General features: G+C 34.9%; 1 protein-coding gene across 4 annotated transcripts in view; it reads right to left on the reverse strand.

The window, feature by feature from the left end:
• Nucleotides 1-22570, reverse strand: part of CABP1 (calcium binding protein 1) — a 503354-nt gene that overhangs the window by 164728 nt on the left and 316056 nt on the right. For 3 of the 4 annotated variants that reach the window (XM_044068868.1, XM_044068870.1, XM_044068871.1), the window contains one exon: nucleotides 130-309. The exons of the other annotated variant lie outside the window; for it this stretch is intronic. In XM_044068868.1, coding sequence (XP_043924803.1) covers nucleotides 130-309 — 180 coding nt within the window. The remainder of the gene's footprint in view (nucleotides 1-129; nucleotides 310-22570) is intronic. 4 annotated transcript variants of the gene reach the window in all.

The following is a 22570-nucleotide window of genomic DNA, read 5'->3' on the forward strand; positions in this document are numbered from 1 at the left end:
ACCATCTTCTCCCATGGGACACCACACTCTTCCCTGCTGGCTACTGTTATGCATAGACTAGTCAAGGATGCATGTCATGAAGTGGTAAAGAGGACACGGCTGACTCCAGGTTCAAACGAACTTACGTACAGGCTTTCTGCTCTCCGCGAAGCCTTTTCTCAGAAAGATGCAGGCTGGGCCCAGCAGGTTCTGCATGACTGCGCAGTTCTGGGCCAGGGAGGCAAGAGGCTCCTGGTAATCGAGTGGTGCTGCTCTGAGTTCCTCGCATGTCTGTACTGCTTTATAAGAGGTCGCCTCCTCCTGCTGTATCTTTTCACCCAATCAGCATTAAGCAAAGAATATGTTAGAAGACAATCCCGATTCTTAGTTTATTCAATGATAAGTTTCACATGTTTACTCTGATGAAAGCTCACTGACACACATTTACAGAGATTAAACATCACTGACCATTGACACGTTTATTCTGATAAAAGGAAATTAATCATTTACACACATTTGCTCAAATTAAATATCACTGACCTCTGACAGATGTTTATACAGATTTAAGGTCATTCACTACTGCCTCACATTTATGAAATTTAAACATCACTGACCAATGACATATCTATTCTGATAAAAGGAAACTGATGACTTAATTTATTCAAATTGAACGTCACTGACAGATGATATCATTATTCTGATGAGAGGTCACTGACCTCCAACACACATTTACTCAGACTAAACATCATTGACAGCTGACACATATAATAAAATTAAATGTCACTGACACACACATTTACTTAGATATATTGTCATTCACTGCTGACAATTTACTCAGATTAGAGATCATTGGCCACTGACACAGTTTTTCTTAGATCAAAGGTCACTAACGATTGTGGCACATCATCTCGGATGAAAAGCCACTGACCACTGACACACTTTTACTCAAGTTAAACATCACTGGCCAGTTACATATGTTTACTAAAATTTAAGGTAACTGACCACTGGTATATTTAGTGAAATTTAAGGTCACCATGTGGAGGCATATGTTAACTCAAATTAAAGGCCAGCATTCACTAACACACATTTACTTATTTTTCAAGGTCACCAGCTAGTGACTTACCTACATTTACTTTGCTTTAAAGGTCATTGGCCAATGACATGTTTACTCAGATTTATGTCACTGGCCACTGAACCTACTTTTATTTATGTAGCTTTAAAGGTCACTGGCCACTGACACACACACACACACACACACACACACACACACACACACACACACACACACACACACACAAAACACACATGATACCTCATCACATTATAATAGAGGATGGACACAGCAGGATAGCTTAGCAATGCAGCCCTCAGTTTTCCTGTGGACCATTAGCAGCAGTAGCATCACCCAAATGTTATTATAAAAGGCAAGGTTTTGCCTGTTATACTTTGCTAATTGCCATATCTGTTTGTTGTCATTGTTTCATTATGTAATTATTTATATAAACTCATAATATACATGGCATTATGCTAGGCACAGCAGTCAGGTCAGACATCGGTGGAAATGTACATAGTGCTGTAAAGCATTCTTGCATCACCATGTACCTGCTAACTTCACAGCTCATCTGTAATTGATTCTCCTGGCTACAAATTCGTTGCCCTTACAGCTCTTACACTACTAATTAGTTTCCCTGTCTTATATCAAACAACAGTTACTCTCACAATTCTTATACCACTAACTAGTTCCCCTGTAATCTATCAAGTCACAGTCACTCTCACAATTCTTACACCACTAACTAGTCCCCCTGTCTTGTATCAAACAACACTCTCACAACTCTTAAACCACCAACTAGTTACCCTGTCTTCTATCAAACCACAGTCACTCTCACAGCTCTTATACCACTAACTAGTTCCCCTGTCTTCTATCAAACAACACTCTCACAACTCTTAAACCACTAACTAGTTACCCTGTCTTCTATCAAACCAGTGACTCCCACAGCTCTTATACCACTAATTAGTTCCACTGTCTGCTATCAAACAGTCACTCTCACAGCTCTTACACTACTAACTAGTTCCCCTGTCTACTATCGAACAGCTATTCCCCCAGCTCCTAAACTGCTAACTAGTTTCTCTGCATGCAATCAAACAACAGTGTCACAGCTTTTACACTACCAACTACTTCCTCTCCCTGCTATCAGTAACTCTCCTACATAATTAGTTTATCTTCATACTGTGACACTGTAGTTATCCTCCAACACCTGTGCATGGTTTCCTGTGTCCTATCGAACCTTATTCTTCGTTACCTATCTTTCCTGTCTTGATTCCCCTGACTGACCTTAAGGGTGCTAATCTCCTCATATGAATACAGATAACACTAACAGCATCTGCTTAATCCATTTGTAATGATTTTATCAGCAGCATGTAACACAGGAAATGTTTGTACAGCTAAACATTTTTCTTGCTGGAAATTGCTTCCATGTGTATTATGGTATATGATGGATATTATTACAGTACGACAAAATATTATGTCGATGTGCTGGATATCACGGCAGTGCAGTGGATACTATGAGTGTATGTGGATATTATGTCAGTGTGATGGATACTATTTCACTGTGATATTATCACAGTATGATGGATATTATGGCGGTATGATGGATATGTCAGGGTGATGGATATTATGTCACTATGATTGATAATATCACAGTATGATGAATATTTTGATATATGATGGATATGTCAGGGTGATGGATATTATGTCACTGTGATTGATATTATCACAGTATGATGGATATTCTGACATATGATGGATATGTCAGGGTGATAGATATTATGTCACTGTGATTGATAATATCACAGTATGATGGATATTCTGACATATGATGGATATGTCAGGGTGATGGATATTATGTCACTGTGATTGATAATATCTCAGTATGATGGATACTCTGACATGTGATGGATATGTCAGGGTGATGGATATTATGTTCATAGATTCATAGAATAATAGGTTCATAGATTATTACTAGGCTAACTACCTTTGTGGGCCATTTTAAGCCTAGCCAATTACCCAATGTGAGAATCAAACCTTGCACCTTGTGTCTGTAAGATTAACACCTTAACCATTATCCCAACCTCCCATCCCTAAATGTGTTACCAACATGCGTTTCACTGCCTAGTCTTGAACCCAGGAACCTGTGTACTACAGTCAGAGCAAAATACCACTATGCCAAATCAGCTATTTTTCATCCAAATCAGATATGTCACTGTGATATTATCACAGTATGATGGATATGTCAGTGTGATGGATACTATGTCACTGTGATATTATCACAGTATGATGGATATTATGGTGGTATGATGGATATGTCAGTGTGATGGATACTATGTCACTATGATACTATCATAGTATGATAGATATTATGGTGGCAGTATGATGGACATGTCAGTGTCGTGGATATTGTGGCACTACAATTGACGTTATGTCAGTGTGATGGATACTATGTCACTGTGATATTATCACAGTATGATGAATATTATGGCAGTATGATGGATATGTCAGTGTGGTGGATACTATGTCACTGTGATATTATCACAGTATGATGGATATTATGGTGGTATGATGGATATGTCAGTGTGACAGATATTATGTCACTGTGATATTAACACAGTATGATGGATATTATGGTGTTATGATGGATATGTCAGTGTGCTGGATATTGTGGCACTATGATTGACGTTATGTCAGTGTGATGGATACTTTGTCACTGATTGATAGTATCACAGTATGATGGATATTATGGTGGCATGATGATTTATCATTGTGGTGGATATTGTGGCACTATGACATTCTGTCAGTGTAATGGATGTTATTGTACTATGATTGGTATTATCACACTATAATGGATACTATGGTGGTATGGTGGCTACATCAGTGTGGTGGATATTATTGTACTACGATTGATGTTATGATAGTATGATGGATATTATAGCACTATGATTGACATGATGGCAGTGTGAGGGATATTATGGTATTATGACAGATATTATGACATATGATGGATACGGTATATGATGGCTACTGTGACTGATGGATTCTGTGACAGTAAGATGGATATTATATCAATGTGATGGACAACATGTCAGTGTCATGGAATTTATGACAATGTGGTGGATATTATGGCACTACGATTGATATTATGTCAGTGTGATGGATATAATGATGCTATGATGGATATGGTATATGATGGATACTATGACAGTAAGAAGGACATTATATCAATGTAAAAAATGAAAACCGGCAAGAAATAAACTGAAATAAATCTGAGCAGGATAAGTTAAAATTTGGGTTTAATTAGCGCTTTCGGAGAAGTCAATGCCTCCCCTTCTTCAGACAAAGAACATTTAGATTACAACACCTTTATATTAAACTCCACATTTAATTTTTCAGTTAAGTAATTAATTACTTTTGTTAAATAAACTCTACACTTAAAAAACCTTTTGCAACTAACATGCACAAATCTAAAAATGCACTAATCCATAAATTCATATACATTCATTACTGTTAAAAATTCATTCCTAAACATATAAACTTGACTTTATATTGTCATAATTAAATAACTTTACTTTAACAAATTCATTTCATAATATATATATTACTTTGGAGTACATTTCTGTTGCACCCATATATTTCCTAAACATTGTGCAATGAATTTATAATAAGCTTTACATAAACTGTCTATATTAAAACAACCATACATATACACTACTCTAATTTATGCATAATATATTAATATATTAGTATAAATCATGGTTCCCTCTATATTTTTACCTATATTCATGCCAATCTATAACCTTAGCTTAACTACCATATTTCACTGGCATAACGCTATTAATTTAAGAATACATTTTATAGACACATACTCATTCAACCCTGGTGGAACATGGGCTATTGTCCTAATCTGCCACATAATCTCATTAACTTCAAGCTTTATTTGCCATGGACCACCTCTTAAATCGCTTTTCTGTTGTTGAAGTATTATAAATTGAAATTTATGGTTTGGATGCTCCAAAATATGCTTAGCTAGAGCATTTGTTGTATCTTTCCTATTGATGCATTATAAGTGCTCATATATTCTTTGTTTTATTTTTCTCTCCGTTTTGCCTACATAATATACAGGGCAAAACTCACAACATGCTGCGTATATCACGCTTTTTGATTCACAATTGTACTTACCATTTACATAATAAGTTGTCTCTCTTATGGTCACTTTGTTCCCAATTTTTACATGTTTACATTGTTGGCATGGTCCACATTTAGACATTCCACAATTTTTGTTATGCTTAGTTTTTCTCTCAAGTAAAGATTTTAAATTTTGGCCTCTTCTATATGGTATACGAGGCCTATTCCCCAAAATTTTGTTTAAATCATTATCCTCGACTATTATAGACCAATTCTTATTAAGAATCTCCCGTATTGTTATGTAATCTAAGGAATATGTACATAAAAAACGAAGTCTCACATCATGGCTTACACTCTGTACCTGCACATTATTATATTCAAAGTTTTTCCCTTAGATTATATAACAATACGGGAGATTCTTAATAAGAATTGGTCTATAATAGTCGAGGATAATGGTTTAAACAAAATTTTGGGGAATAGGCCTCGTATACCATATAGAAGAGGCCAAAATTTAAAATCTTTACTTGAGAGAAAAACTAAGCATAACAAAAATTGTGGAATGTCTAAATGTGGATCATGCCAACAATGCAAACATGTAAAAATTGGGAACAAAGTGACCATAAGAGAGACAACTTATTATGTAAATGGTAAGTACAATTGTGAATCAAAAGGCGTGATATACGCAGCATGTTGTGAGTTTTGCCCTGTATATTATGTAGGCAAAACGGAAAGAAAAATAAAACAAAGAATATATGAGCACTTATATTGTATCAATAGGAAAGATACAACAAATGCTCTAGCTAAGCATATTTTGGAGCATCCAAACCACAAATTTCAATTTATAATACTTCAACAACAGAAAAGCGATTTAAGAGGTGGTCCATGGCAAATAAAGCTTGAAGTTAATGAGATTATGTGGCAGATTAGGACAATAGCCCATGTTCCACCAGGGTTGAACGAGTATGTGTCTATAAAAAGTATTCTTAAATTAATAGCATTACGCCGGTGAAATATGGTAGTTAAGCTAAGGTTATAGATTGGTATGAATATAGGTAAAAATACAGAGGGAACCATGATTTATACTAATACATTAATATATTATGCATAAATTAGAGTAGTGTATATGTATGGTTGTTTTAATATAGACAGTTTATGTAAAGTTTATTATAAATTCATTGCACAATGCTTAGGAAATATATGGGTGCAACGGAAATGTACTCCAAAGTAATATATATATTATGAAATGAGTTTGTTAAAGTAAAGTTATTTAATTATGGCAATATAAAGTCAAGTTGATATGTTTAAGAATGAATTTTTAACAGTAATGAATGTATATGAATTTACGGATTAGTGCATTTTTAGATTTGTGCATGTTAGTTGCAAAAGGTTTTTTAAGTGTAGAGTTTATTTAACAAAAGTAATTAATTACTTAATTGAATAATTAAATGTGGAGTTTAATATAAAGGCATTGTTATCTAAATGTTCTTTGTCTGAAGAAGGGGAGGCATTGACTTCTCCGAAAGCGCTAATTAAACCCGAATTTTAACTTATCCTGCTCGGATTTATTTCAGTTTATTTCTTGCTGGTTTTCATTTTAAACTGTTTGTGTTTCTTTGTGTCGAAGTACATTATATCAGTGTGATGGATTGGATAAACTTACTAAGCTGGGCATAAATCCCTATGTCACTCGATGGGTTGCCAACTGGCTTACTGACAGAACCCATACTGTAAAAGTAGCCGACTCCAAATCCAGCTCCAGACAAGTGACAAGTGGAGTACCTCAGGGTTCAGTCCTGGGATCGCTCTTGTTTGGCATCTACTTCTCTGAAGCACAGGCCAACACCAAGGGACTCTGGCTAACAAAGTTTGCAGATGACTGCAAACTGGGAGCCATTATTGAATCCCCAAATGATGTAGATAGGGGTCCAGGGAAGTAAATATTGTGGGAAGAAATATCCAGGGAATTGTTATGACTAGGCTTGTATAGGCTTGTTGGAGGCCGATAGCCTAGCACCAACCTATGAACCTATGAACCTATACAGTTTTTGGCATTATGACTGATATTAAGGCAGTGTGATGAATATTTATGGCACTATGATTGATATTATGGCAATATAATGGATATGATATATGATAAACTCACCTCATTTCTACATTATTGTATGCCTCTCCTTCCTTTATCAATATATCTAAAGCTAATCTTCAAAAACTAAATACCGCCTACCACAGTATAGCCAGATTTGCCACTGGCTCTCTATTCCAAACTCATCACTGTCTTAACTTAAAGAAACTAAACTGGCTTGAACTTCCAAACCTAATACTACTTCAGCAACTAATCATCACTTTTAAAATTCTACATTACCCCTCCAACACACCCACACTAAATAAACTCATCACTCCTTATAAAAATCTTACTACACTTAGATCAGCCAACAAGCTACTAGTTACTACTTTGAAATCTCATAATAAGTCAGGTGATTCCTTATTTGCAAACACTGTCGGTTCTTACTGGAATAAGCTCCCACAGAACTGACCTCCCTAGGCTCATGCCATCTTTTCAAAAACAGATGAAAACTCACCTAATAACTCACTGGCTATGCCCTGCTCTAATCCTGACTGACCTCAGCAAATTTATTACTCTCCCCAGTCTGCTCCTGTGTACTTTTGCTCCTCTGTTCTAACTTAAACTGACTTCCACAGTCCCTTTTTATACCTTCACTCTTCTGTTCTTAGTTCTGTATTGACTCCCCTCTGACCACTCTGTTTTTCTGTCTCTTGCGTTTTAGCTGACCTCCTATAATCCTGCTACCTTTTATATTTCTCACTATCTTTGTTTTCCCCTCTCCTTTACCTACTGCCTGTTCCTTAGCCTCACTAAGTCCAGAATTCCTATACCTAACAGTAACTGTACTTTATTATTTCCTTTCTCTTTACATCATTTCTGCCTTTTACCTATCTCTAACCTTTTAATATCTTTTACACTACTAACCTGCCTGTTTAACACTATATATTAACCTCTTTTATGCTTTCAGCCAAGACCTATTTGTTGTCATGACTAGCTACTATGGATATTGTTTTAACTTTAAATTGTTTTTGATACTGAAGCTTTTCTCCTCAGCCCCTGACTGAATTTTGATTGTCATCTAGTCAGATTTGTACATGAAAAATGTATTTGCATTTGTATTTTGCCGTATTATACTATATTAGTTTTTAGTTTTATTTGTATAGATAGTATTATTAATGACTTCATATATTATAGTGTATTAGTCTGATAGTGGAGCTTTTCTCCTCGGGCCTCTGCTGAAAATGGACATGTATCCAGCCAGACTAGCCCGGTTAACAAATGTAAAATAAATAAATAAATAAATATAAATATGGCAGTACAATGGATTCTATGACAGTGTGATGAATATTACGGTAGTGTTGTGGATATTTATGGTACTAAGATGGATATTATGGAATATGATGGATATGGTATATGATGGCTACAATGGCAGTACGATGGACATTATGTCAGTGTGATGGACATTATGGCAGTGCCATGGAATTTATGCCAGTATGATTGATATTATGGTAGTGTGATTGAATATGTATGTCACTAAGATTGATATTATGGCAGTACAATGGATTCTATGTCAGTGTGATGAGTATTATGGAAATATGATTGATATCATGCACAATGATTGATACTATGGCGGTGTGAAGAATATTATGGTATATGATGGATATTATGGCAGTACAATGGATTCTATGACTGTATGATGGATATTATGTCAGTGTGATTGATATTATGGCAGTGTGATGGATGTTACAGCAGTGTGATGGATATTATGGCATATGATGAATATTAGGGCAGTGTGATGGATATTATGGCATATAATTGATACTATTATGCTATGATGGATACTGTTACAGTAAGATGGATATTCTATCAGTGTGATGGACACTATGTCAGTGTCATAGAATGTATGATAGAGTCATGGATGTTATGTCACTATGATTGATATTATAGCAGTGTGAGTGATATTATGGTATAAGATGGATATCATCATATAAGATGGATATTATGGCAGTGTGACAGATATTATGACAATATGATAGATATGGCAGTGAGATGGATATTATGTCATATGATTTGTTTTATTTTTTATTTATCCTTTGTTGACCAGGTTAGTCCAGTTAGGCTAATAGACTCTTTTCAGGGGAGACCCAAGCTGGTATTTGTGCTACTAGGGGAAATTTGGCCAGGGCATCTGGAACTTACCCTACTCTTAGTAGTTGGAGGTAGGGTTTTTGTGTTACACATCCTGACTTTCTGTTTCTTGTCCGGGTGCAGAGGCAGCCAGGAGGAACAGGGAGAAAACATGGCTGATTCAGCTTTTGCTGAAACTGGAGTGAAAGTTGTTGAAAATGTAGTTGAAATAGTAGAATTGCTACCACAAGCTTTTTTCTTATGATGTGGGTGCAGAAAAAAACAGTGATATTGGAGGAAAAGCAAATTGTAACTGAAACGGAGATGGATTCAGACTAAAACATTCACAGGAGATTGTTTGAAGGAGAGACAATTACCTCTGAAAAATCCATAATTGCAACCCTCCAAATGGGGGTAGGGTTTGCAGGATGATTATTTGGAAGAAATGGTAACCCAGAGTGAGCCAGAAAATGGAGCAGCAATTTCATGGAGTGACATCATGGAAAAAATAGAAGAGACTGTGCCAGAAAAAGTTCCAGAGACAAAAAACTATGCACAAAATGTTTGAGAAGGAACAAAGAAGAAAGCAGAAATAAAACAAACAAAACAGAAGTAAGCACATTTATTTTACTTAATAAACTTTTTGTGACTTGATATTTGAGACTGGGCAGGCCGTGGAAATTGTTTTGTGTGCATATGAACAAAAGAAAAATATTTATCCATGGTCAAAATATGTGGTGCAAGCTTTTTACAGATAAACAAAAAAAAATAATAATCTACTTTAGAACAGAAGTTGAAGCAAAAGAACTGAAAGAACATTTGTTAACTATATGTAAAGAAGAAAAAATATATGATGAAAGAGGACTGTAGGCTGGGGATGGGAATGTGGAGTAATACTGAAAATGGAAAACGATAATGTTATGCACGTACCTAGTATTATTAATATTCATTGTACTAGGGATTTTGTGAAATGCAGGGGTCAACCAAAGACTTGTTATTTTTGTGGAAAAAAATGATCATTTAATCAATGAATGCGAGAAAATATGTTATGTATGTGGTAAAACAGGGCGTAATACAAAAAATGTGAGTTAAAGCACACAAAATGTGGCAATACTTGTCATTCATGGCTAGAATGTGAAATGAATGTGCAAGAAAATTAAAATGAAGTTATAGAAGAGAAAGAGGCAGAAGCATATATTTTACAAGAAAATATATAAAAAGACTTGACTGATAAAGTGGTTGTACATGAAGTTAAAAAGAAAGTAACAAGGAAAAAGAAACTGGAGACAAGTGAGGAAAAAACTGACGTACAGTAAAAAATAAAAATAATTCAATAAGGAAAAGAGTTAAAGAACGGAAAAGAAAATTCAAAAATATAATCCTTAGAGAAAATAAGAAATGAAAGTGATAAACATTTTAATATACTAACTGTTCTTAAAAGCTGAAAATATTAGCTTTACATGTGAACAGTATGAAAAATCTTAAAGGGAGAATATGTATATTACAATGGTGTGCTGCAGTAGATGCACATATTATTGTTTTAGAAGATCTCAGATTAATAACATAGGAAGAAAGAATACAAACTGAAAAAGTTTGGAATGGTGCAGTAGTTTGGAACATGGGGAAAGAAATGTGCTTGGGCATAAGTATATTATGCCAAGAAAGCATTAAAATATTAGATGTAACCATAGTGGAACTACGATGAATTATGGTAATAGACCTGAGATGGAAAAAGTATGTGTAGAGAATTATAGCTTTATATGCATATGCAACAAAAAAAAGAGAGAAATGATGTTTAAAAATATTCTTGAATATGTTTGTGTAAATATGGATATTATAGTGGTGGGTGGTTTTAATTGTAATTTAAGAAAAAATAAGATCAATTGTGATATTAAAATGGTTAATGAAATTATGAGAAGTGGAACGTTAAGTATATGAGAGAATAACTACTGGACCTACAAAAAGAATGAAATTAGGACAAAATTGATTATTTTTTATTAGGTGATAGTTTAAAAGTTAAAAACAAAGGAATTAAATATGCTGGATTTTCAGATCATGTGGCTATATGGGTTAAAGTACAGGAAAATGAAGAATATATAAAAATAGGAAAAGGAAAAAAGAGAATTAATGAAAAGGAGTTCAATTTAGAAGAGAAAAAAGAACTTGTGGAATTATGGAAAAATCATATTGAATATGAGAGAGTTTTATGAAAATTGGACTGTTTAGGGACTTAATTTTAAAGAGAAATATAAAAAAGTGTTTTTAGAATGTATGAGGAAGAAAAGAAGAAAAGGAAAAGAGATAAGATATTAAGTCAAGAAACTTTCAAAAACTTATTACAGAAGAAAAATTCATTTTATGAAAAAGAAAGAGAAATCTAAAAAAATGGATCAAATTAAAATTAACAACTTGTTATATAAACAAAAAATATTGTCTACAAGGAAAGAAAGAAGAGGTAGCACCATATTTGAGTAACATAATGAAAGAAGGAAAAATAATAAGAGCACTAAAAAATAAAGAATGTAAGCAAATAAAACAGCAAGAAGGAATATACGAAATAATTAAACAATATGTATTGGAATTATTTGTTACAAGAGAAGAAAACATAGAGCAAATGTATAGGGGTAAACAATTAAATAATGAATATAATGAGTATTTAGAACAAAAAATAGCTATGAAAGAGTTGATTGAAATTCTAAAAGATATTAACATGGATTCTGCAACAGGACTGGACAGATTTGAATATGGTACGTATAAAGAAATGAAGGAGTGGCAAAAAAAAATTTTTATAGACGTTATGAATGAATGGTTAGAAACTCAAATTAAAGAGAAAGAGATGTGTACAGGAGTTATAAAATTTATATTTAAAACCTAAAATCAGTCTCCAGAGCCGTGGACAAGGGTGAGGCTGTCCACACAACCTATCTGGACCTTGCCAAGGCCTTTGACACCATCCCCCACTCTGGAATCATAGACAGACTTACTAAGCTGGGCATTAATCCCTACATCACTCAATGGATTGCCAACTGGCTTACTGACAGAACCCACACTGTGCACTCCGCATCCAGATCCAGACAAGTGACAAGTGGAGTACCTCAGGGTTCAGTCCTGAGACCACTATTGTTTGGCATTTACTTCTCTGAAGTATAGGCCAACACTAAGGGACTCTGGCTAACAAAGTTCACAAATGACTGCAAACTGGGGGCCATTATTGAATCCCCAAATGATGTGGATACTCTACAAAAGGGCCTTACAGAAACAGATGCTTGGTGCCAGAGCCATGGGCTCAAGCTCAGTGCCAAGAAATGTATAGTTATCCCCTTTGGGAAAAAACATGTACCCATGAATTACCACATAGGTGGCAGTAAACTAAACACTGAAAGTGTGATAAGAGACTTAGGGACACAGGCGGACAGTGGTTTCACCTTTGATAACCACATCACCACAACAGTCAGGAAATCCTTCTATGTGACACACCTCATCACTAAAGGCTTTTCATCCAGGAAAAAGGAGGTCATTGTCCCACTGCACTCATCCCTCATTAGACCCATTATAGAATACAATGTCCCATTTGGTATGTACCTCTCAAGACATCTGCAACAACTGGAAAGGCCACAGAAATACCTCAATAAAAGGATCAGAGGCCTAAAGCAGATGCCCTATGCTGACCACCTTACAAAAACTCCAGCTATACTCTGTCACATATCGTCTGCTCAGAAGCGATCTCTGCTTAACATACAAGACCATGTCAAACCCAGAGCTGTTGGACATGCTACACTTAAAGAAATCCCAATCCCTCAGAGCAACATGCTCCAGGGAGCTAAACCTTGTCATCACAATAAACAAAACATGCTGGAGGGATAGGTTCCTGACCCACAGACTCCCCAGACTCTGGAATAGACTGCCCATACATGTCAAGCAGAGTGCCTCTTTGGCCCTCTTCAAAAGGAACCTTCACAATTGGATGGGAGAAAGGAAATTCACCCCGGGGATCATGTCAGTCACCCTGCTAGACGGGGGTCCAGGGAAGTAAATAGTGTGGGAAGAAATATCCAGGGAATTGTTATGGCTAAGCTTGTATAGGCCCTAGGGCTGATAGCCTAGTACCAACCTATGAATCTATGAACCTATGAAATAAAGAGGAAATAAAAACTTGGAGACCTATAACACTGAATAATATGGATTATAATTTTTTATGAGAATAATAGCAAAAAGGTTACAAAAAATGGATAGAATATATGACCCAAATGTATTCAGAAGAAAAGGAAGTTAATAGTTATTATGGATAATAAGGGAAATAATTGATTATATCATATATAAAAATGTAGAAGAGAAGGTTATGCTAGGGGATATAAGTAAAACCTATGATAATATTCAATATAAATCACTATGGGGAATGTTGCAGGCATATAATGTAAGAAAAAATATTGCAAGTAATCAAATCTGTTTATGAAAAGAACTATGTGGAACTAAATGTAAATGCCTGGATTGGGGAAGAAATAAAAATAGAATGTGGAATAAGGCAGGGATGCCCAGCTAGTAGTGCAATTTTCTCATTAGTTATGAATGTAATAGTGAAGGAAATTAATAAAATGTCAAGTAGCGGTGGATACAAAATGATGAAGGAAGTACAATTGCCAATAATGTATAATTATGTAGATGATGTATTAATTGTTAAAAATAAAGTATGGCTGGAAGAAGTAAATGAAAAATTAAGTATACATTAAAAAAATGGTTTAAGTATAAATAAAGCGAAAAGTAAAGGATTTTGTTTTGAATTTATGATAGGAGGTATTGAGTTCAATGAAAAATATATAGTTATATTAAGAATAATATTTGGAAAGAATGAATACAGACAACAACAATGGGATAATGTTTTCAAAGAAGTAAAGGGTATGACTATTTTTTTGGAAATCATATTGATTTTCATATAGAAAAAAGCACATTTGTTGAACACCATGGTAATTGTAAAAAATGCTTATGTTGCTAACATCTATATGATTCCTAGTAAGTACAAAGAGGAGCTAATGATGATTATATTTTCCTTTATATGGGGATCTAGACTGAATCCAGTCAAGAGAGGGATTCTGTATATGAAAGAAGAGTAAGGAGGTTTAGGTTTAATAAACCCAATAATACACGCATCATCTTTAATTTTATATACGGTATTAAAATTAATTATAAAGGAAAATAAATAAATAAAATAACTTTATTGAAATGATACTATGTTATAAATACAAATAATTGTGTGAAGGAATGGAAGTTAAAAAAAGAAGTAAAAACATTGTGAATGGAGAAATGAAAGAGCACAAAACAAAATTGTGTTATGGAAAATAAAAAAGAATATATGTGAGAAAAATAGAAAGGAATGGTACTTAAATATTATGAAAGCATTTTATTGCATTGATCCATGGAAAGATTTAGAAATAGGTAAGAAAAAAGCCATAATGATGAAATATAATAACTATAAAAAGATTAAAGAATGCATTTTTTATGGAGATTGTCTATTAGAAAATTACCATTTAAGGCAAATATGCCATACAAAAAAAAAGCAATACAGAATATATAATAAATGTGGAGAGTTTGAGACTACTGAGCATGTGTTTTTGAAATGTGAAAGAGTTAATAATTTATGGAAAGAAATATGTAAACATAATAGGGTGAAAAGTTTGTTAAAAATCTGAGGAAATAAATATGCACATAATAGAATTTCGTTATTATAGTGTACAAAAACAGGAAGAAGTCAAGAAAATGGACAGAGTAATATTTTATGTTTTATGACTATATGGAACGAGAGGGTCTATATTATATGTTCGAAGTTTGAAAACTTTGAACATTAAATAATCAAATTTAAATGGTCGAAGTTTCAAACATCAAACATAATAAAAAAAAGCAAAACAAACGGAACTTACCTGACTAGTGTAGGCAGGGGGGCAAGCCCCCCCAACACCCTCCACATCCCCCGCTCTTTAAATATACCAACTCTGAGACCGTACTATAGTGCAGTAAAGGGAAAGCTGTTAGCTTTGGGTTTTTTTTTTTTACATATGTTTGAAGTTTTATAACTTCGAAAATTTAAATTCGATATTTTAACATTCAAAGTTATAAAACTTCGAACATATGATATAGACCTGGAACAAGAGACTAAATGAAATTAAATACAATGGAAAATGGACTTTGACAGAGATTCTGGAGAAAATAATGTTTTGGTTGGGGATAAAAGAGTGGGGGAATGTTTAAATTTAAGTTTATAATGTATGGAGATTTGTTAATAGATTTAAATAATGTAAATAATGAAATATGAAAATATGTAAATAATATGTAATGTGTATATATATATATATATATATATATATATATATATATATATATATATATATAAATAAAAAGCCCTACTCTTCTCAATATGTGGTATGGAATCTTTTACATTCACTTGAGCTATCACTGACCCAGGCAAATGGGGCTTTGGTTTATATGGCAGTGTGATGGATATTATGGCATATGATAGATGTGGCAGTGAGGTGGACATTACAGCATATGATAGATATGGAAGTGTGACTGATATTATGGCATATAACAGCTATAGCAGAGAGGTGGATATTATGGCATATGATAGATATGGCAGTGTGATTGATATTATGGCATATAATAGCTATGGTGGTGAGGTGGATATTATGGCATATGATAGATATGGCAGTGTGATTGATATTATGGCATATGATAGATGTGGCAGTGAGGTGGACATTATGGCATATGATAGATATGGCAGTGTGATTGATATTATGGCATATAACAGCTATAGCGGAGAGCTGGATATTATGGCATATGATAGATATGGCAGTGTGATTGATATTATGGCATATAATAGCTATGGTGGTGAGGTGGATATTATGGCATATGATAGATATGGCAGTGTGATTGATATTATGGCATATAATAGCTATGGTGGTGAGGTGGATATTATGGCATATGATAGAAATGGCGGTGTGATGAATATTATGTTAGTGTGATGGATTTTATGACACTATAATGGATACTATGATAGTATGGTGGATATTATAGCACAATGATTGATATGATGGCAATGTGATAGGTAATATGGCACTATGATTGATAATAACATCAGCGTCATGGATATTATGGTACTATGACCGATGTGCTGACAGGGTGGTGGATAGCATGGCACTATGATGGATATTATGGGAGCGTGTTAGGTATTACGGCTTGTAATGGACATGACAGCAGAGCATCATGGGTATTATTTGTGACAGTGTGATTTGGTTACATCTGCCTAGTTATACTTGATGTTTTCACTTGCCACTCTGGCTGGTTATTATATTTCCAAATGTTATAATATAACTTATGTTATTGTTTAATGCTCATATTATATTTATATAAATATAGATCACTAGTTGCAACCGTGAAAGTATAATGTGTAAAATTACTTGTTAACAGTGTAAACTTACTAAGTACTAGCCCCTGTGTTTGAAGGTGATCTGAGAAAACTGATAAATGACTTGTTCACTCATGTAGCTTGCAAGAGGAAACGACAGGAATCAAGCCTAGGACAACGTTCATTAGCATGTCATAGTTGTAGCCCCCTTATCCGACATGGAAAACAGCATCTTCTGTAGCAGTTATGATATCTTCATTTTACCTGCAGCTACATTATATATTTCACAATGCTCATGTTTCCACGGGCTTGGAAGGTGACTGAAATGAATCCAAAATAATCAGCTGACTGGCCAAGTTAATGACATTTAAATAGATAATTGTTCATAGGAACGCAGGAATAATGATAGACAAGTCATAAGAGGAACCTTTAGATGTCTAGTCATATACATCTTTAAGTAGGCACGCGTAAATTTCTTGTCACTCTTTTTTAGAACATGTTCAACTCTCAAATGGAGAAGGGGCATGCATGATAACCCTGATGTAAATCTGTGTCTACTCATCCAATCATCAAGACAAGCCTTAAAGATAGTAAAGAATAGTAGTTTGCTTGATCTATACGAGTACCTTATTCTACAGGCTGGGAAGACATTGAGTTAAAAGCCTGTCCCATCCATGCGTCTTGTTTATTTGTTACTGTAGCTTTAGCTCCCTTCTGTGGGTGTTTGTAGAGCCACTGGTTTTGTGAAGAAATAGGTCAAATAGGGCTGGGCCTTTCATGGTTCAAAAAATGAGACACTGGTCATATCAGAGAACCAAGCAGGCTATGGACACTGGTCATATCAGAGCACCAAGCAAGCTATGGACACTGGTCATATCAGAGCACCAAGAAAGCTATGGAGTATAAGACAAATCATGCTAATCTATTAGGATAGCTGATGGATTTAAGGTCTTTCATTTTCTTACTTACAAATCTTTGGGGCCTTTCCATTTGAGTGAAGTGCTTGGATTTGTACATACCAAAGGGTAGTCTGTATTCATTGATGGGCCTGATAAGGGAGGAGTACATGGGTAAATGAGTTCTTTGAATCTTGAGAATATTCCCTAAGAAATTAACTGGGCCAGACAGAAGGATTTCCAGACATGGGGGAAATATGACAATTGAATGAGAGAGTGTTGTCCACGTACGTACCCCCTGGTCTATTACAGCCCTGTCTAAGTGAAGAGAAAAAGCATACGAAGCGGGAGTAGCTTTTTGGTAAATGTACTAAGCTGCCCCTTCTTTGCATTTAAGTTGAGACCACCTTTTGGTATGCCAGATATGTGCATTTTCCAGCCCTTGCTGGAGCTATTAAGTGTCAATAGATCAGCAGATAACAGCTGCCAACTTTGCAATCAGCAGTAAACTTGCTCAATCAGACTTCTGGGCCAAACAGGAGCAGCTCAGCACTGATAGTTCCGTGGTACCCCACTCATTATAACGTTACGTTCAGATGGTGGACCAGCAACATTTACACCTTGAGATGTGTTGGATAGCCAACCTGCAATTCAATAGACAGTGTAGCATGTCTAATTTTTCAGTAATACCATGGAGGGAGAAAGTGTCAAAAGCCTTTGCCAGGTCAAGATAAGCATTGTGTAGTGAGTGACCAATGTCCACAGCCTCTGTGACCTTTTCAAGTACATTTACTGGGTTCAGGAGACATGTCTTCCCATTGAGCAAACATAATTGATCGGGATCTGTTTCAGTTAAATTGCCCATGTCTGCGTAAATGAGTTCTGCTCTGGTATAGTCCATGACTTTGATATAAGGGTGGTGAGGTTTGTGAGGCTGATGGACCAATAGTTACTGATCAGAGAGGTAAAATGAATAAACAAATGCACATTAACTTTGTAGGAATACATGATTTTTTAACAAAATATGTTCAGTATTCTCCATGAATTTAGTTTGGTAAGAACATTTTATGATTAACTTTTTTATTTTGTATTTGTTTACTAAGCAATTCTTGAAACCTTCAAGCTGCATTGTTTTATTTAATAAAGATGTGGACAGTGTATATGTACTACTGACATTGTTAATGGTCTGATTTTAAACTTTTTCTTCTTAAGATCAAAATGGTTGCCCATCATATGTGCACCCATGTGCACGTCTGTGGGTGTTATGCGGCAAACCACGTACCCACAATAGCAGTCCTTTTCCCATTTCCTTCTCTAACAGGATCTATACCCTCAGAAGGCCCTAGTGTGAGAGAAGTCTTACATTAAGGCTATCTGTGTGGGTTGAGTTTTTCCAAAAGTTCAGCTGGTAAACAATAAAAGCTGATTAAACAGAACAAGATAAAATTAGCTATTTGATAATTAGCAATGGCAGTCAGCTCAGCTTTATGAGAAAAGGAATCGGATAAACTAGCATAGGCTTCAGTGATTTTTTGAAACAGCAGATATAATAGGGGTGTTTAAACAACGTAATGTACAAAAGAGTTGTCTTATTAAAGAAGCACAGAAAACTTCTTTTAAGTTATACTGAAAAGGCAGTAAGTAACACAGAGTCTTTCCTACCTAGAACTAAAAATCCAATCATTCATAGTGGGGGTACAACCATCATGATGGGGGAGGGTATATGGTCCATTTGTCCTGTTTTACATCATGGATCCTGCATTACAGGCTGAGCATCACAGCCTTTACTGCACCTGAAACCTGCACAAGTTTTTGTACTTAATCCTTCTGCCAGCAGCTAACCTGTATTCTCTTATCATACCGCTTTGTGGCAAAAGCACAAATAAATGTTGAGTCACTAGCAAGCAGAGCAGTTAGTTAACAAACTAATGATCTGTCGGGCACAGCCTCAGCACAAGGGCTCCAGCTGCTTCTCTGTTTCCCAGAAGAATATTCCGGTTTCACTGCTAGAGGGAGATCACATGTGTTCAACTGCCAGGCAGTAACCCAGGTCGACCTGCTGTAATCACCATGATACAAAATCAAAAATATCAGTCTCTGCAGGGAAGACAAAAATGGTCTTTCAGTCTCCTATCCTTCTAACACTGATGCTGGGCTGTCTGGAGGAGGGGAGCTCTGATCTGGACTATTTAACCTAAAGTTTTTTACTTGCCTGTACATCACAGTGAACAAGCTGAATTATTGCTTCTACTTGCCAGTTACTCTTTCCTCAGGAGATACTACCTGCCTTCATCTTTAGGGCCAGGGAAACTTCCACACTTTTAATAAGGTCGATACTGTGGTAACTGGAAAAAAATAACGATAGACTCAGAAATAAATCGCTCTAGCATCAAGCAAAAACTTTATTAAAGCAAAGCTTTCGGGTAACAACCCTTTCTCAATGCTAATACCATTACACTCAATAATCACGATTTAAATAAGAGCAAACAAATATCACATGACCACAGCCAGCATATCACATGACACTGCATACATTTTTTCTTTAAAAATACATTAAATATTTTGTTGTTGTAGTCTTACTAAAACAGGTTTAATCCGAAAAAACACAAAATAAACTACTAAAATAGAAAAAAATGGCTTCAGAAAGCAACCTTTAGTTTTAAAGTGCATAAAGCTCTTTTTGTTTAATAAAATCAAACTTCTTCAACTGCAAACATTCAAGGTACAAATTTCCTGTAAATATATAGATGTGACTACGTCCTTCAACATCAATAATATGGTTTATAAAATAAAGAACAAATTTGCTTGTAATTCTAAATTTGTCATTTATCTTGTTAAATGCTAACAATGCCCAGCCTTTTATATAGGCAAAACGGAATGAAGGTTCTGTGAGCGTATTTATGAACATCAGTATGCCGTCAGTAAAGGGAAGTTGGAAAACGCATTAGCAAAACATATATCGACAGAAACAAACCATATATTTAAATACTTAGTGATAGATCAAGTAGTACATGATGTTAGAGGGGGACCTGAAGGGTTGAGACTGGAAGAACTGGAATTGCTGTGGCAGATTAAATGCATATAAGTATCCTGGCCTGAACGAATCCTGTTCTATTAAATGTATCTTAAAGTTAAAAAATCTGGCTAGGTAAAATTGAAAAGGCCAGTATAAATTTATTTTTATGCATAGGTCAGAGATGTAATATGTTTGGAGGTAAAAAAATATATAATTTACATCAAAAGAACACTAAATGTAGCCCCCAAGAGGCTGTAACTAGTAATACTGTGGGAGTTACACTTGTAGAGCGCCAGTGAATGACAATGTAGCAGTGTAATTTTTAGTGTATTTAGTTATAATAGTATAGATCCAAGACAGTTTGGATTTTTTAGATAGAAGCCCAGTGTTGGCTATTATTTTTTTTTCTCTGACCATTTAGGGTCATTTAATATATTAAATATAGACATTCAATGTTGGAGTAGTTTTATGCTTAAATTCAGAGCCTATTATGAGCCCCAAGAATATGTTTGTATGGTAGGCTATCTTTCTAAGAGGCTTGAATGAGCTAGGCAGTATAGGAAAGAACTGAGGTTTTTTTTTATGCAAGGAGACAAGTTTTCACTATGGGCTTGTATAATTTATGTTTATTCTGTATTTTATATAAGAAGATGCCTTATTAGGGTATTTGGATTTGTTAGTATATCATATTTTCAGTGCATTAGGGTGTTTGATAAACGTCTGTTTAGTTTTTATGAATGAGGCTCGTTGGGCAGGGATAAATGTTGGATTCAATTATTTATTCATCATCTTCCCTTGTATGGTGTATGGAATATCATGTGATCAGTACTTTAGAGTTCAAATGTTATGTTTTTAATGAATTTAGTGTCTGAAGAAGTTTGTATTTTGTTTGAACGAAAAGCGTGGATTAAAATATCAGCACCTTAGCAGTATTTGCTTGCAGCTTCTTCTCTTTTTCACCTTGGATGTGTTGACTAGTGTTAACAACAAACGTCTTTCTCTTTGATAATGAACCTTATTTGCAACAGGCAGGAGTGGCCATAGGGACATCAGTGACCAACACATATGCAAATATTGTATTTTATCAGTGGGAAAAAAAGTTTATATATAGTGACAGGCATGTTTTGAATAGTAAGCTTGAATGTTATCAAAGATTTGTGGATGATTTTTTTTTGTATGGAAAGGGAGTTTTGTTGAGCTGCATGAATATATTTCTTATTTAAATGGCACAACGATTTTTTTTTAAATTTAAAATGGAACATTCTGACAAAGAAATAGTGTTTTTGGATATATGTCTGGAGAAAAAATTAGAAAGAATAGAAACCATCATTCATAAAAAAGAAGTCCATGCTTGCCGCTATGTGCATATGCAATGTATGTATGCACCTCGTGTGTTTTCAGGAATAATGGAGGCTCAGTTAGGGTGGGTCAGTAAGTTAAACACTGATGGCCAGAAATTTAATCAGCGGCTAGAAGACATGGTTGATGAATTTATAAATAGTGGTTATAATCAAACAGAACTTCTCAGAATTTGTGATGGGGTAAAAAAGGACAGAGAAACTTCTGTGAAACCCATATTTTGTATGAGGGCAGAAGAAGTGGTACACAAGGGAGTTCAGTGTAGTAAAATTAGGTGTAACTCCTTTTAATGTAAGGACAGTGTAGTAAAATTAGGTATGTAACTCCTTTTAATGTAAGGACAGTGTAGTAAAATTAGGTATGTAACTCCTTTTAATGTAAGGACAGTGTAGTAAAATTAGGTATGTAACTCCTTTTAATGTAAGGACAGTGTAGTAAAATTAGGTATGTAACTCCTTTTAATGTAAGGACAGTGTAGTAAAATTAGGTATGTAACTCCTTTTAATGTAAGGACAGTGTAGTAAAATTAGGTATGTAACTCCTTTTAATGTAAGGACAG

Source organism: Protopterus annectens, chromosome 4.part0 (genome assembly GCF_019279795.1).
Source record: "Protopterus annectens isolate FY-2018-M chromosome 4.part0, PAN1.0, whole genome shotgun sequence".
NCBI lineage: Eukaryota > Metazoa > Chordata > Ceratodontiformes > Protopteridae > Protopterus > Protopterus annectens.